General features: G+C 36.0%; 1 protein-coding gene across 1 annotated transcript; it reads left to right on the top strand.

The window, feature by feature from the left end:
* Positions 1 to 1464: 1464 nt before the first annotated feature.
* Positions 1465 to 16670, top strand: LOC127867706 (transmembrane protein 115-like). Its single transcript, XM_052409045.1, has 4 exons — positions 1465 to 2196; positions 11991 to 12060; positions 13061 to 13164; positions 16414 to 16670. The coding sequence occupies exons 1-4, from the start codon at positions 1493 to 1495 to the stop codon at positions 16583 to 16585; spliced, it is 1050 nt and encodes a 349-aa protein (XP_052265005.1). The 5' UTR covers positions 1465 to 1492; the 3' UTR covers positions 16586 to 16670.
* The last annotated feature ends 1704 nt before the right edge of the window (positions 16671 to 18374 follow it).

Genomic DNA, 18374 nt, shown 5'->3' with positions numbered 1-18374 from the left:
TGAACGTGCGACCCATAAATTTTCGGTGCAATTTTATGATTAAACCATAAACCACAAATCCGATGCTGCGCTACTGTTGACAACATTTGTTCTTGAGTATGTAAGTCAACTAAAAAACAACAATCTCAGCAAAACAATCACAAACAAAGGGTAGATCGTATGATACTAACTGGTGTAGTTAACGTAGTGCACGATAAGACAAATACATGGCGACTGATTTTTGAGGCTCGGTTCAGAATTAGATGTTATTATAATTAATCTGACAAAAGTCATAGACACTTTATTGATTTTGTGTTGAAAAAAAAATGCAAATAAACTCGGTGGCTAAATGAAGCATAATAAATGCGATATATGCACGCTTCTTTTAGTAAATATGTGTGGTCATCAGCATCTATTCTTTCTGAAGCAATACGTTGATAATAAGGAAATCGTTCGTTTTTCATCAAAAATAGCACCGAATGTCATTCGCCGCACCAAACGTAGTTGTTGTAGAATGTTGACAAACGCAGAATTATTGCATCAATGCCGACTCATCTACTCGAATGCTTTCGTGTATGTATGTTTCTATTTTTTTTTTACCAATATTGTGGTCAAGTTAATAAATTGTGATAATAATTTACAAAACTATGTAAGGATTCCTTAAAATGCGATCAGTTTTGATAACACGTATTGTCCCAAAATACCCACTGTGAATGCGTGCTTACCAATTTATTAAATGGCACTGAAATGGCTTAAATCTGTCAGATCATTGGTAAATTTACGTAAATTGGTTTAGAAAAAGTTGGAAGCATATGTGCGCCTCACTTACTTGTTTTACACAAGATCTATATATGTGTTACTTCTTTACATGTTATCCTATATACAGCATGCAAGCAAAGGCAAAGGTTTGACGGAGTAGTTGGGTGGGACGGCTGTTTGCCTCCAGTTAATCAGAACCCGCATTTGACATGATGATATTGAACTTGGAGCTATGTTCCAGTTGCATGCCTGCGACAATGATTTATTGCGTGATCACATTGAATTATATTTAGCATATAGTCACCATTTGGTAATCGACCAGCCTAGAAAACGGTGTGTGGGATCAAAAACAGGGCACGATGAAACGTCCAATCAATGCACTTAAGTTAATTGCATTTATATAAATACATTCTATGTAACTACAGACATTGGTATGAAATAATCATGTTCTTGTTGTTGGCATTTGCTATGTCAAATGCGCATACTATCAGTGAAATGTGTGGTCAGTTTAATAGATGTGCACCCGAAATCCGAATACTTATTAGCTTTAAATTTGCTAGTAGACGCGTGAAAATATGAAATAATCCTGCATAAGCACTTTACAAAATTGTTAACTTGTTATCGAAACTATGCAACATATGTTTCGTGTCGTGTAAGAAAAGGGGAACCAGTCGTTCTTTTTTTGTTGCCCGTCTTGTTCTCATCCGTTTAATGTTCTGACCGGTTTGACCTACAGCTTGTCATAATATTCAACATGGCAGCTTCCATGATTCAGAGGAATATTCCTGTGTTTAAACAGAATATGTCGGCTGCTTTCGGCAATAGCAGCCTCGTGGTCAAGACCGTCGCAGTCTTAGTGTTTTTCGGTTATTTCCTGTCGTTCATTCCTAAGGGAACGCCATACATAACCGTCACACCAGGCTATGTGCTGCCACCTAACTTCTGGGTTTGGACCTACTTGACACATAGTTTCGTCGAATTCCATATCTGGGACGTCTTAGCGGACGTCTTGGTGGTTATCTTGTGCGGAAAACTTCTTGAACCACTCTGGGGCGCCATGGACATGTTGCTATTCTTTGTAATCACAAATCTATTAGTTGCCATAACAACATCTTTTACATACCTGTTTATTTACTTTGCTACGAAAAACGAAGATTATCTATTTGAGACATACATCCATGGACTAGCTGGCTACATTGCTGGATTTTCAGTTGCAGTTAAGCAAGTCATGCCAGATCACGTGCTTGTCACTTCGCCTTTTGGTAAACTGAGAAATACTCACATTCCATTGATACTCGTTTCTGTGGTGATAACCTTGAGACTGCTTGGGGCCTTGGATGGACCTTATCCCATCATGTTCACATGGGGAGTGCTTATCAGCTGGATTTACCTTAGATTTTACCAGAAACATTCCAATGGGAACAGAGGAGATATGGCGGATAACTTCAGCTTTGCAAGGTACTGTTTTTTGGGGGGGTCAATTTTGGGGACAAAATTTTGCCAATTCCAAGTCTAAAAAAGAAATTACTCAGACAAAAAAAGGGTAACACAGCAGATGTATATCATGTATACATGCAATACGTCCCGATCTTGGGGGGACAGTCCCGCTTTCGGGGTGTTTCAGGGCTTAACACTAAGCCACGTCCGAACGACATTCACTGCCTGTACCTAGGTCCGAGCTAGCCAATGTCCCAGGAACATGCCCGACCGGTTGTGTGTATTTTGGGCGGGATTATGTGTTCTATATCAATAAACTGTGATTAAATAAGCTTTCCAAAGATGCAGAAATCTTAATAAAGTATGATCAGATGACAATTAAATCCCAGAGTGAAGTTGGAGACAACAAACAGATTGTATCTCGAAATATATTTGGAACCACCTGCAGGCCTTGACACTAACTTTTTTGACAGGGTACCCGGAGGGAACCCTACTTTCAACTTTTGGTGGCCCTCACTCAAACTAGGGAGTTCTCTTGTTTCAACACACAGCTACTCTCGGCGTAAGGGCAAATAAGTACAAGAAGCATACTAGTACACATTTTTATTTCCTATATTCAATTCTGTTGCCATTTAAAGCAGACCCATTAAAAGCTCATAACCTTGTCTTGTAAACTTTTGATATCATGTATTTCATCAATATCATCAGCATCGTCATCCTTGTCATAATCATCTTCAGCATTATCATCTTCAGCATTGCCCTTCGCCGCCAGAACTTAGCGTTTCGGAAGTTCTTATTATAAACTTTTAAGAAATAAAAGGTAATTACGCGCATTCAGGGGTTTCACTGGCTCAACAAAACTTGTTGCAACTTTTTCGCGCCGTGAAAACTGTCGATTATTCCAACCTTATGAATAAGAACAATCATTTAAAGAAACATTACTACATTAATGCCATTGCCTATATTATCACTTTAAAAAGTATATTATTACATAAAAAACAATAAGTACCTTCATAAGTCATACCTTCATAAGTCTTAATAAGCTTTATTTGTATATAAATACCATTTTTTCAACTTGATAAACAACACAGATAACCAAAATAATATAACAATGTTAATTTCAATGTATTAAACAGTATGCTGCCTAAATGTTTCAAAATTAATTATTTAAACATAGAATCACACCAATTTACATCATTTGAAAGGGAAAAAGAAATATAAAACATCAGAAAATAAATCATCTCACTTAATTTGTTAAACAGTTATATATGGTCATTTGGACATGTCATACATCAGCTTCTGTTGTTAAAATGTTTTCGGTTAGTGGTGGATGATTTCCAGGATCAATTAAATTATAGTTGTGAACACCTATTTCCTGACAGAAAGGCCCAAATAATTACCACCATCTATTCTAGTTGCCTGAAATAACATAAATCATTTTTTTTTACAAACTATCAACAACAAACAAACACATACATGTCATTTTCTTTAAATGTCCGAATTTTAACATATCCGAAATATAGTACACCAAGTGAACGATATACTTTTTATTTCAGAAATTGTTGGTATCTTAATCAAATTATATCCTTCCAAGGTCTTTATAATAATGGAACTATTAAACAGAAATGCTCACAAATACCTGTAGAAAAAAAGTGTATACCGGCATGTGTTTTTGTGGAGAAATTAAATGCTTTTGCCTATGTTTTTGATTAAAAAAATAGCGGCCCTAATAATTATAATAATTACTGATCGTCGTGACAGTTTGTCCCAATGTTACTTTTTGGGGGGCTCAATATCATAAAGGAGCCATTAATAATCCGATAATAACCCCCATAAAACTTGACAATAGCAGTAAAAACACCGTTTGTATCACTTACACGCTTCAGTGATTTCAATTTACTCTCTGCACTGTAGGTAGCTAAAGAAACTTCAGCGTACAGTTTATATAGTATTGACAGACCTGTACGCTGAAGCTAACCCCGTATCGAAAGTCAACTAGAGTCGTAACCACAGGTGGTTAGCGTGTGGCTATGATATTAATTAGTGAAAACATCATTTTGAATGATAAATAATCATATTATAACGAAAAATTAACTTTTCTGAAAAAAAATATTTCACTATCAAATATATATATAACAAGGTATGCAACTCAAAATCACCCCAAAACGGGGTGCATCGCTTTGAACAGCCATATCTTCATCAATTGTGCAGCGATTTTCACGATCTCGGTCTTATTCAACGCAGAAATGAATTTCCTTTCTGGAAATGTATATGTCTTGCAATATTTTTACAAATGCTGGGTCAAATTTTAAGAAATAACACGATACACAACACGCATGACCCAGTTGACAGTGATCATGTATTCTTTATGAATGAAATCTCCAGTTGTAAAGACACACCTCCGCATTGGACCAATGAAATCACTCGTATGTTTAAAATGTCAGTTAGTTGAAATGTATGTAAACAAAGGTTTCAAACGGCGCTGGACAGTTAGTCTTGATGCAGAATGTAACGACAAGAACGGTAATAATGTTTTTTCATACGTTTTATTGAATTATGGTATCGAACTACATGAACTTTGTAGGGAAGTTGCCCTTTACTCCGTGAAGATTTCAGTCTTAAAGACAGCATGATCACTGTCAACTGGGTCATGCGTGTTGTGTATTGTGTTATTTCTTAAAGGTTGACCCAGCATTTGTAAAAATATTGCAAGACATATACATTTCCAGAAAGGAAATTCATTTCTGCGTTGAATAAGACCGAGATCGTGAAAATCGCTGCACAATTGATGAAGATATGGCTGTTCAAAGCGATGCACCCCGTTTTGGGGTGATTTTGAGTTGCATACCTTGTTATATATATATTTGATAGTGAAATATTTTTTTTCAGAAAAGTTAATTTTTCGTTATAATATGATTATTTATCATTCAAAATGATGTTTTCACTAATTAATATCATAGCCACACGCTAACCACCTGTGGTCGTAACATATTTATGTCACGCTATAAATCAAAGAAAGCTCATTTTCTTGGATACATTTCTACATATATTGGTGAATGAATATAAATTACTGCATCGAGGAATATTTTAAGCTTCAGATGTTTCAAATGCATCTTACAATAGATGAAAATAACTCTCATCATTCTTAAATTCACAATTTTGACGCCATTGTCGCTTTGTCAGGTGACGAGTTTTCATTTGGATACTTTCGGATCGACCTTGACATTTTATGCTGAAATTGTAAACATTACTTTCGTTTTCTGAAATCTATTATTTGTGATTAACAACTTACGTCTGGTGGATTATAAGACTGATTTCATTGTGAATCATGTAGTTTTATATAATATTTACTTTGACTTTGTATTGACACTACAATTTGTTTACAAAATAAGCCAGAATAATTAAAATAACGGGAAAAGTCATTCTGAATTTGAAAACACTTGAGCACATGGTTTGTTACTAAAAATAGAAATAACGTCATATGACCGTGAAATCTCGGGAGATTCGCATTTCAAGAAAGTCTGTCACATCGCTGTTTTTCTCGATATGTAAGAGCAGAATAGATACATTTTTAATGTTTAAGATAGTATTTTGTGAAAGAATATATCATTTAAATGTGAAAAATGTCAATCTTTCCAATCAAGTGGTTGATTTGGGCCAACAACTGCATTTAAAAGCAATTTTGGACCGGTCTTTGTTAACTGTCAACTTTTCGGGAATTTCTGGTTGACTTTCCTAATGGGGTTGGTCCATAACTATAAAGTCGCGCCAGTCAAAATCATTAAAAGCGACATTTAAAGTTATGGTAGCCAGAACTACACTGTAGGTCGCTTACATCGTCGAAAATCAATATTTACAACTGACAGACTCTGGTCGCTAATGCTCAGTCGCGTGCTTTCGATTCGCAGTACATTTTCGGATAAGATTTTACCGATTTTTTTTTATACGCCGCTCTTTAAAAATTGGAGGCACTTTTAAAAATTCAAAAGGTCAATCAAGACAAAGTGGTTCTATAAATTTAGGGTTCCCGGAGGACCACCCAGCTTGAAAGAACTGGTGGTCCTCGCCATAATCTGGGGGCCTCGGGTCCCCGGACCACCGTTAGTGTCGAGGCCTGACCTGATTGCAATAAAAAAGAGGCCGACAATTCAGAAAATCCCCGGCGGTTTTCCTGGTAAAACATTTCAGTACCTATTTTTAAAGAGAATTCCGCTAGATCCGGTTTTTGATTGCTTTACTCGAATGACGTGTTTTCTCGATAAAAATACATTTTAAACAAAAAGCCGGGATCGTCCGGGATCAAAGAAGGTATAAAACTCGACGTTAACACAAAGTTACTATAAAATTATTAGTTATTTACCAATTTTAAATAATTTTAATTTCTTTGATCGATTAGAAGTGTTTTGACAATCTTTATAACGCAATTCAATTAGCAAAACTAATATTAATGGTTCAGTGCTCCAGCTAGGCCTTAATCGAAGGGCGCCGCGCCCTGCCCTCCCGAACCTCCGCCCTGCCCCCCCCCCTCCCCCCCCAAAAAAAAATATTTTTTTTTTTTTTACTTATGATAATTCATAAATCTCTTATTACATTGTAATTAGTTTAATCCTCATTGTAGACATTATATTTGAATGGTTTAATAATAATGGGAATAATACAATTATTCATAACATATAAATTAACATGCAATAGAAGCATTCCAGAAACACCCGCGCGCTCGAACGTGCCCTTTTCACAAAATACTGCGCGTCAAAAGTGCCCTTTTGACAAAATACTGCGCGTCGAAAGTGCCCTTTTGACAAAAAAGCCCCCCTGCCCTTTTCAAATCCTAGCTGGAGCACTGATGGTTGATCCCGGCTTTTAGTTGAGAGTTAACCCTGTACAATTGTAACGATTACCGTAACACGTTATTTTGCAAAACCTAAGATTCACTTACCATTTGTCGTCAGACGGCAACCGCGGCAATCTAAGTAAAAAAGATTGTAACATTCATGTCGTTGTTTAAGTTTGGCTTTACGGGTGGGGATGGGGGTTCCTCGGATAAGAAAAGAAAATGGAAGGAGGAAAGTAATAGAAAGTATGATTGTAAAAAACAAGGAAATTTCTCCCGAAATGGCGTGAAGATTACAAATAGATGTCTTAAGTAGATAAATATTGAATTTATTAGCATAAGTAAGGCAAGCTAATACATGTAAGACTGATTGAATCATAATTGTGCATCTCCACGCACAAGAAAATTCAAGTTGAATGATAAATATAAAGGTTTTGATAATATTTGGTCAGGGCACATGAAAGATTGGCCAGGGCTAGTAGGTTCTGCATTTAATAGCCGGAATGGGCTAGTTGAAAAAAAAGTTAGTGTTAAGCCCTGTGTTTGTCCCGGTTTCCCAATGTGAGTGACACAATATGTCCCAACATACATATAAAACGACATACCTTCTATAAGGTTACAATGAAATTCCCTATTCAAGCTGTGTCTGGCTTATATTACCGTCGCTTATCCCTTTATTGCTCCCTATTAACAAACCATATCTACTAGTCCAGACTAGTGATCCAGTGTTGTTTTTGACACCTTATCAGCGATCTATCGGCAAATTATTGATTTTATCGGGTATTCACACCACGGTGTTTGTATGATAGTGGTCGCTAATTGCTAGTGATAGATGCATCGTAGTGAATTAAAAGCAGACTGCTTTTGTATTTCATGGCCCAAATCTGGTTCAAAGGTACTATAACATATATTCTGTGTATTATACCACCTGAGGCTAAAAAACCTGTCAAAACACCAGTTTTGTATATCAAACAAATTGAGCGCTGACTGATACACATTGATGTTTCACATAAATTTACTTTCGTTTTTGACTGTTCTTTTTTAAGAAATAATTTGTACATATTGCATCAATGTCAATTTTGAGTTAATTGATGATTGGTTGAATAAAAACAGTGCTTGATGCATGCACATCGCGCTGAACGATTACACATGCTTCAGTCCCAAATTGAAGTCAAATATAGGCATGCCCTGCATTACACGTTATGGATTCATCCGATGATCCCCATAGTGCACATGTTTGTTTACTTCCGGAAAATGGAGAACATCTGTGCAAATTAAATTCTTAAACACATTTATTGTCAATATTTGCCAGAAATTATGAAATTTTGTATGTCATATACTGATAACTGACAACAGTAAAGATGGCATGATTGATCGTTTTAGGTGTTCTGCTTATTGGTCAAATGTCCTGACATTTTTAATGGAATGTGCCGATTTGGACCTGAAAATGTGTGGCATGTATATCATGTTTAGGATTAAATTCATAGACACTAATCAAAATATAATTGTTCTCAAATCCCATTAAAAAGTTTTTAAAAAATCTTTTTTTATAAATCTACCAATACATTTCATCTTCCTAGTTAGCGTAATGAAAGGAACCTTAGTAAATATAATGTATAAAGTAACATTACTACTCAAAATCAACGAAAATTTCGTACAATTGTTCGTAAAATAAACTTAACCAATTAAAAATCAGTGTTCCTTATGGCAATTGCCGAAATCTCAACGCCAGATGTGGTCTGGTAAAATAGATATTTGTAGATACAAAATGCTGGTTTTTATTATTGTTTTGAACTAACAATGTGTTCGTGTGTCGTATGAAAAGATATATTCGCGGGATTTAATTTTGGCCACAAATAAATACAGGGTTTCTTCTGCCTATTTTGGGAAAAGGAGTCTGACCAAATTGGGAATTTTTTATCGACAAAATTGGCCATTTTGGGAAATTTTGCTTTGATGAAACGGCTCATTTGGGAAAAAATTGTGATATTATCATGCGTAAATAATTCAGTGGTTTAACAAATAAATTTAAATTTATTTGTTATTTTGTCTTCTTTATATAAACAGATGCAATATTGGGCATGTTCAATGTTTATTCAAGTACTGCAGTTTTGTTTTTCAGTTACAGTTACACTCTGAGATAAGAACTGTACAGTCAAAACCTAATAGCAGATATTTTTGACCAAAACAAACACTGGTTAGTTACACAAGTTATCAGACACTTCATTCTTAAAATTTGTTTTTTTTTTTTGGGGGGGGGGAATTGGGATTTTTTTATAATTTAGGTTTGGGATCGGGTCCGTTTGCTTTGGGAGTGCCTCCGTTATCTGGAGGCGCAGACAGTGCTGAAAAACCCCTGAAATAAAAACGAGCATTTTGTATCTACAAAAATCTATGTAATCATACCACATCTAGCGTTGACATTTTGGCTATTGCTACAAAGAACACTGATTGTGAAGGTGTTAACTTTATTTTACGAAATACTTAACGAAATTTTCGTTGATTTTGAGCGTTATAGAGACTTTAAATCACTGTCAATGTGATGGTTGTTGCATGCAAAAGAACACAGCTAAATATTCCAATTTTAGACAAAATGACACCATCTTTCTAATTTTTAAATCGAATGTTTCTTTCCCGATTTGCAAAATGGCAAAAGGAATACTGAAGGAATGAAATCATGGTTGAATGTTAGAAATGTGAAATTCAAATTTATTAAAAAACTAGAAATGGCGCGGCAGAGGCCGACGCGTATCCCCACGCCGAATGTTTGACCTAGGTGTGCCCCAGGGTTGGTAATGGGGCCATGCATAGCTGAGATTGACCGTATTGTCATAAGAGAAGTTCATCATCAATTAGAAGTGAATTGGTGTAGAAATGAAGAAGTTATAGTAAAAGGCAATTTTGGGTGGATCTGACATATGTGGGCAGGGCGCCCCGGGGTTGGTAATTGTGCCATGCATAGTTGAGATTGACCGTATTGTCATAAGAGAAGTTCAGTATCAATTTGAAGTGAATCGGTGTAGAAATGAAGAAATTATAGTAAAAGGCAATTTCGGGCGGGTGTGGTCTATGTGGGCGGGGCCCCAGGGTTGGTAATGGGGCCATGCATAGTTGAGATTGACCGTATTGTCATAAGAGAGGTTCAGTATCAATTTGAAGTGAATCGGTGTAGAAATGAAGAAATTATAGTAAAAGGCAATTTTGGGTGGGTGTGGTCTATGTGGGCGGGGCGCCCCAGGGTTGGTAATGGGGCCATGCATAGTTGAGATTGACTGTATTGTCATAAGAGAAGTTCAATATCAATTTGAAGTGAATTGGTGTAGAAATGAAGAAATTATAGTAAAGGCAATTTTGGGTGGGTGTGGTCTATGTGGGCGGGGCCCCAGGGTTGGTTATGGGGCCATGCATAGTTGAGATTGACCCTAATGTCATAAGAGAAGTTCAGTATCAATTTGAAGTGAATCCGTGTAGAAATGAAAAAATTATAGTAAATGGGAATTTTTTGGTGGGTGTGGCCTATGTGGGCGGGCGCCCCAGGGTTGGGATTGGGGCCATGCATAGTTGAGATTGACCCTAATGTCATAACAAAAGTTCAGTATCAATTTGAAGTGAATCCGTGTAGAAATGAAAAAATGATAGTAAATGGAAATTTTTGGTGAGTGTGGCCTATGTGGGCGGGGGGCCCCAGGGTTGGGAATGGGGCCATGCATGGTTGAGATTGACCGTATTGTCATAAGAGAGGTCCAGTATCAATTTGAAGTGAATCGGTGTAGAAATAAAGAAGTAAATGTAAAATAACCTAAAAAAATGAGTGATAATTTCTGACGCGGCCCCACCCCAACCGCTATAACTTTTGACCCAGGGGTCAGATCAAAATTCCAAATAGTGCAGGGTCGCACATATGCTCAGCTACCATGTGTGTAAGTTTCAAGGTTCTAGTGCTTTTAGTGTAGGAGGAGATAGTGGCCAGGACGGACGGACGGACGGACAGACGGACGGACGGACGGACGGCGGAGATAACCACAATATCCCCACCTTTTTTTCAAATAGCGTGGGGATAAAAATCTTTTTCTATGAAAGCATTTTGATTTTGGCTTGAAGTTTAAGAAAAAATAATGAGAAGATTGGGAGGGTCATTGAAATAGTTTTGAAGATAATTGACATAGATTAGGGAAAGACCAGTTTTAGTTATTAAAGTCTTTAAAATATTGTCAAACAAACATCAGCAATATAATTACATGGTTGCCAATTTTCTTTGGCCAAGTTGATTTATGTCTTGGCAACTACCAAGTGAATTTCAAAATTATGTTGTCTGTTTCGGTAGCATTATTTTTTAAAAGGTTTGAAACAGCAGTTTATCAGTTTATTTATTAAAAGCACTAAGATTCAGTTTCATAAAAAGGCATAATGCATTGAGTCATTAAACCAATTTTATAATATTTTCAGATATTGTTTTGTAATAATAAGTTTTTAAAATTATTATGTTTACTTGGTCCTGTGCTAATAATTCTTTAACTGTGCTACCAAAGTACAAGAAATATTAGCCCTTCAAGGCCTCTAACTGTACAAAAAATTGTTTCTCCCTTAAAATGTGTAGCTTCAATACCAAATACATGTTTTTTGCATTTTACATCCGTTATCATGATCTTCGATAAGTGGTGAATATTGTCACTTCAAACAGTCATATATTTTGGCAAGCTTATAAGTGAATCCACTTTGTCCTAAAGTAAAGCAATCTTTCTTAGGGCATGGATGGGTTGTACTAGTCACATCATGTTATACTTGTATAATCCAGAATATTGCATAATCATTATTAAGATATCAACAATAAATACAATGACTTGAGTAAATACAAATCATTTAATATTAATGTAGTTTCAATATTTGGCTTTATTTGCATACATTGTTAATAAGCATAAATTTTCAAAAACATTTACCAGAAATTTTCATAATATAAATATTTAGATTTTCCTGTCTTTTTCAGTTTCTTTCCCAGCAAATTTCAGCCAGTGGTGAACATATTGGCAAACACAGTGTTTTCATTCTTTGTTAAGGTAAGCTGTATTTTCCTTAAAGCATTTTTCCTCACTTCTTTGGGAATTGCACCAGTAACAATCAAAATGGGAAAATTAGCGCATACATAAAGGTTTTCATGGACTGAATCTTTTCGAAATCCTTTTTGACTACTTTAACTTTCAGATAACTGGATTAAAAAAATTATAATAGGAATTTGCAAGATTTGTTTGTTTGGGGGGCTACTCTTTATTGCGCTGCAAACCAAATCTTAATGGTGTACTCAGTGTTTAAATTATTTATGGTCACGTCCCGACCTAGTCATAAAAAATGGTGCTTAACAAATTTTCATGAACACTTTATAATAATACTTATTGATTAATTTATTATTGGAAATAATCAAATCTGCAAAAAGCCATAGCATTGCCGCTTGGAAAATATATATATTTTTTAACACCTGTTAAAGGGATCTTTTCACGCTTTGGTAAATTGACAAAATTGAAAAAAGTTGTTTCAGATTCGCAAATTTTCGTTTTAGTTATGATATTTGTGAGGAAACAGTAATACTGAACATTTACCATAGTCTAATATAGCCATTATATGCATCTTTTGACGATTTTAAAACCTAAAAATTATAAAGCGTTGCAACGCGAAACGATTGAATAATTTGGAGAGTTTTGTTTTTGTCGTTAAATTTTGTGAAACTACGAAGATTGCTTATATAAGGTATAAAATACGTCAAGTATGTGTACTCGGCGGAATAGCTCAGTAGGCTAAAGCGTTTTTACTTCAGGACTCTGGCAGGACTCCAGGGGTCACTGGTTCGAAACCTGCTCCGGGCAATGTTCTTTTCCTTTTTTTAAATTTTATTCTTGATTTTTTACTGGAGCTTTTACGATCCAATGTTTACATTTATCAATATAAAGCATTTAATGAATAAGTTAAAAAATGCCAAAATCTGTGAAAAGGCCCCTTTAATTCATGTACAATATATTGCCCTAGAACATACTCAGTACCTATCTTCTAAATATTTGTTCACAGGTAAAAATCTGCAAGAAGCCCCAGCGCCGGTATGATGTTAGCTCTCCAACCACTATCACAATCACATTGCCTGGAACCGACCCACAAGACGCAGAGAGAAGAAAGTAAGTGTTGATCTATCATTCGAAAATGCATTCTTACTGTTTTACCCCAGGGCTCAAAATGAGGTACTCTCAAACTTGTTCGACAGGCTTTATCATCAAGTTGCAAAATGGCTAAGTGTATTCACAATTTTAAGAAGTATTTAAAAAATGGCTAAGTGTATTCACAATTTTAAGAAGTATTAAAAAAAAATGGACCAACTGGAATATTTTAATTATAACGCAATTAACTGCAGTTCCCCTGACATCATGCGTACCACCCACCATCCAGATGTAGTTCTTAGCTTAAGAAAACTCTAGAACAATCTAGCTAACAGTCTTTTGGCAAGCAGGATGTGCACAGGCTAATCCATTTCTCTATAAAGAGAGGAATCGGCTTAAGAGTGGTACACAGCCTTTGATGTAGCAGGCTGCTGTTCACATTCAATCACATTATATAATGACATAGTTAGTACCGGTTGAGTTATTGGTATCAATTGCCTTCAAATTACCAAACAAAAACAAATTTTAAAGATTACCTTTTACATTTCTTTTACAAACATTATTTTTTAAACAATTGGTCTAATCTGGGGCTTGAATCCCAGCCAGCCCACATTTGTTGCAATTAGTCATAAAAATATTTTTATGCCCCCCTTCGAAGAAGAGGGGGTATATTGCTTTGCTCATGTCGGTCTGTCGGTCGGTCTGTCGGTCTGTCCGTCCACCAGGTGGTTGTCAGACGATAACTCAAGAACGCTTGTGCCTAGGATCATGAAACTTCATAGGTACATTGATCATGACTAGCAGATGACCCCTATTGATTTTGAGGTCACTAGGTCAAAGGTCAAGGTCACGGTGACTCGAAATAGTAAAATGTTTTTTAACCAGGTTTTCCGAAGGAAAAAACTGGTTATTAGATTGGCGAATGCGGGCGGGCTGGCTGGCTGGCGGGCGGGCGGAACAAGCTTGTCCGGGCCATAACTTTGTCGTTCATTGTGAGATTTTAAAATCATTTGGCACATTAGTTAACCATCATTAGACGGTGTGTCGCGCGAAAAAATTACGTCAATATCTCCAAGGTCAAGGTCACACTTTGAGTTCAAAGGTAAAAAATAGCCATAAATGAGCTTGTCTGGGCTATAACTATGTCATTCATTATGAGATTTTAAAATCATTTGGCACATTTGTTCACCATCATGGGACGGTGTGTCGCACGAAAGAATCACGTCAATATCTCCAATGTCAAGGTCGCCACGACTAAAAATAGATTTATTTTAAAACAAACTTACAAAGGGGGTTAATTTTGTTTGTTCATTTCAAAAGTTCAGTTTGAGTTGTCTCCCTTTATCAGATTTTTTTTTCACAATGAAAACCTGGTTTTGTGACAATTTTGTCCCTTGTTTGAATGATAAGTTTAGAATGCATACGCGGCCAACAGGGCACACTCTGAACAATATTACTGAAGCAACAGGTCTGTAATCCTGAATCTATAATTATCAGTCCAATGAAACATCATCCTTTTAGTAAAATACAGTGGATCAGTAAAAATATTATCAGAATATGAGATTTTTTGTATATTTTGTATATTAAATATTGTGTTTATGTTTAATTTTGTTGATTAATATAAATATAAGCAGGACAGGGGAGGTAATACACTACAGGGGAAACAAATGCAATAAGTTTAAATTTATTGTTACAGATATGAGTCCCTTGTAATATATTTAAATTTTACCAAATGTAAGGCTAACTGCATTTTTGTAATGCATACTACTACTACTACTACTACTACTACTACTACTACTACTACTACTACTACTTCTACTACTACTACTACTACTGCTACTACTGCTGCTGCTGCTGCTGCTGCTGCTGCTACTACTACTACTACTACTACTACTACTACTACTTCTACTACTACTACTACTACTACTACTACTACTACTACTACTACTACTACTACTACTACTACTACTACTACTACTACTACTTTTACTGCTACTACTACTACTAATACTACTACTACTACTACTACTACTACTACTACTACTACTACTACTACTATTACTTTTGCTACCACCACCACCACCTACTACTACTACTACTCTATTACTACTACTACTACTGCTACTACTACTACTACTACTACTACTACTTCTACTACTACTACTACTACTACTACTACTACTACTACTACTTCTACTACTACTACTACAACTACTACTACTTCTACTACTACTCTACTACTACTACTACTACTACTACTACTACTACTACTACTACTACTACTACTACTACTACTACTACTACTACTACTACTTCTACTACTACTACTACTACAACTACTACTACTACTACTTCTACTACTACTACTACTTCTACTACTACTAGTACTACTTCTACTACTACTACTACTACTACTACTACTACTACTACTACTACTACTACTACTACTACTACTACTACTACTACTACTACTACTACTACTATTTCTTTTGCTACCACCACCACCACCTACTACTACTACTACTCTATTACTACTACTACTACTGCTACTACTACTACTACTACTACTACTACTACTACTACTACTACTACTACTACTACTACTACTACTACTACTACTACTACTACTACCACTACTACTACTACTACTACTACTACTACTTCTACTACTACTACTACCACTACTACTACTACTACTACTACTACTACTACTACTACTACTTCTACTACTACTACTACTACTACTACTACTACTACTACTACTACTACTACTACTACTACTACTACTATTACTATTTCTTCTGCTACCACCACCACCACCACCACCACCATCACCACCACCACCACCACCACCACCACCATTCACAGTGACAAAAAACGTATTCAGTGACAAAAAACGTATTCACACAATGGCTGCTACTACAACTTATAGCCCATATAGGGGGGCATGCATGTTTTACAAACAGCCCCTGTTATAATAGCCCCCTTTCTTTGATTGGCTGAACTCAACTTGAAGTATTTTTACCTTTTTCTATGAGCACATATATGTTATATTGTTAATTTCTTATAAAGGCTGAGCTTAATGAAGATAAAATTGTAACCAACCTGAAATTTGTGTAGCCAAATTTGCTTTTTTGTAGCCATTGGCTCATTTGGCTAATGGGTTGAGTAAGCCCTGCATGTTTTAAATGGCATACAATCCAAACAAACTTTACTTCATGAGTAATAAATATGTATACTAGAATTATATTATCTTTTCACTTGTTTAAGAAATCTGGCCCTCAAAGCACTGAACGAGAGACTCAATAAAACTGCTGAGTCATCCAACACCAGCTGGCCAAGCCTGGATGATGAAGAAGTTACCTCTCCTGTGGAATCTTCTCCAAAGGGAGACAATTCAGCTATAACGACAAAGCAGGAAGTCTCCAAAACTGAAACATAAAAGAAAGTACAGACAAAGGACAATAAATATCATAACCATGTATTATAATATATATATATTGGCAACAATTCTCATTTCTGTAAAATATTTGTGCTTTCGTTATGTTTGGTCTACATAGAAAGTGGTCTGCCTGCGTGTTTGAGTTTGTGTGTTTGTGGTTTGAACAACATTGATTTGAAATAAGTTTTTAGTGTCTTGCAAACATCAAACATTTTGCTTGCCAAAAGGATTTAAAAATAACTGTCTCTAAAATATTACTAACCAGTAGGTGTTGTACCATTCATATTTAACATAGTGTGCATTGAATGAAACATTGGCTTCTTGTGAATGTTTTTTATGTCAACATGTTGTTGCTTGTTATGAATTCTATCAAAGTTATTTATTTATAAAGCAGTATTTCTGACCATCTGCCTGTCTGACAGGTTCCACGGAGACTGAAGTGTATTCATACAAACTTTATAGTGAGCGGTGGTTACTGTCATCAGATAATTAAGTAGGGATATTCTGTGAGAGATGTTGAACAAATAGTAAGCATTTTACTCAAAAAACATGGTGGTATTACCTGAATGGTGGTAAATTGTATTAAAGCCCCCTTTTTTCATGCCAAAAATTATTTATTCTTCCCTAATTTGAATAAACATATTTCCCTAATTGGAAGTGAAGATTAGATTATCATTCATAACAGAAACATTCTCTTTTTAGCTCATGGTGAGCTTTTGTGATCGCCTTTTGTCCGTCGTGTGTCGTGCGCCATCAACATTTGCCTTGTTAATTTTCTAGAGGGCACATTTATTATCCGATCTTCATGAAACTTGGTCAGAAGATTTGACCCAATGATATCTTGGATGAGTTCAAAAATGGTAACCTTTGCTTGAAAAACTTGGCTGCCAAGGGGCGGGGCATTTTTCCTTATATGGCTAAATATGGCTATAGTAAAATCTTATTTTACACTCCAGAGGCCACATTTATTGTCCAATCTTCATGAAACTTGGTCAGAAGATTCATCCCAATAATATCTTGGAAGAGCTCGAAAATGATGCCTGTTGGTTGAAAAACATGGCCGCCAGGGGGCGGGGCATTTTTCCTTATATGGCTATACTAAAACCTTGTCAACACTCTAGAGGTCACATTTATTTTCCAATCTTCATGAAACTTGGTCAGAAGATTTGTCCCAATAATATCTTGTTATCTCAGGTGAGCGACTTTGGGCCTTTCAGGCCCTCTTGTTTATAAAGCTACTGAAGAAATTTTTGTTTATTTTATAGAGTGTTGAAAAGTTGTTAAAAAAAATGCATAATGTGTGAGCACATTAAAAAAAACTGCTCTACAGTTTTGCCTAAAACATGAACTGGGGCATAAAGTTTGTGTGTTGATTCAAGACTACAATCAAAGATTTGGTGCATTGATGAAGATTGTGGCATTATTTTTAACCAGGTTTTCCGAAGGAAAAAACTGGTTATTAGATTGGCGAATGCGGGCGGGCTGGCGGGCGGGCGGAACAAGCTTGTCCGGGCCATAACTATGTCGTTCATTGTCAGATTTTAAAATCATTTGGCACATTTGTTCACCATCATTGGACGGTGTGTCGCGCGAAATAATTATGTCGATATCTCCAAGGTCAAGGTCACACTTTGAGTTCAAAGGTCAAAAATGGCCATAAATGAGCTTGTCCTAGCCATAACTATGTCATTCATTGTGAGATTTTAAAATCATTTGGCACATTTGTTCACCATCATGGGACGGTGTGTCGCACGAAAGAATCACGTCAATATCTCCAATGTCAAGGTCG

This window comes from Dreissena polymorpha, chromosome 2, assembly GCF_020536995.1.
Source record: "Dreissena polymorpha isolate Duluth1 chromosome 2, UMN_Dpol_1.0, whole genome shotgun sequence".
NCBI lineage: Eukaryota > Metazoa > Mollusca > Bivalvia > Myida > Dreissenidae > Dreissena > Dreissena polymorpha.
Note: the sequence above shows the minus strand (reverse complement) of the source record. Positions and strands in the feature narration are given on the sequence as shown.

Excerpts from the sequence above, each read along its gene's own strand:
- LOC127867706 (XM_052409045.1), top strand. The coding sequence starts at position 1,493 with ATGGCAGCTTCCATGATTCAGAGGAATATTCCTGTGTTTAAACAGAAT. Across the intron at positions 12,061-13,060 it reads TGTTTTCATTCTTTGTTAAG|GTAAAAATCTGCAAGAAGCC; the intron begins GTAAGCTGTATT and ends ATTTGTTCACAG. Across the intron at positions 13,165-16,413 it reads CAAGACGCAGAGAGAAGAAA|AAATCTGGCCCTCAAAGCAC; the intron begins GTAAGTGTTGAT and ends CACTTGTTTAAG.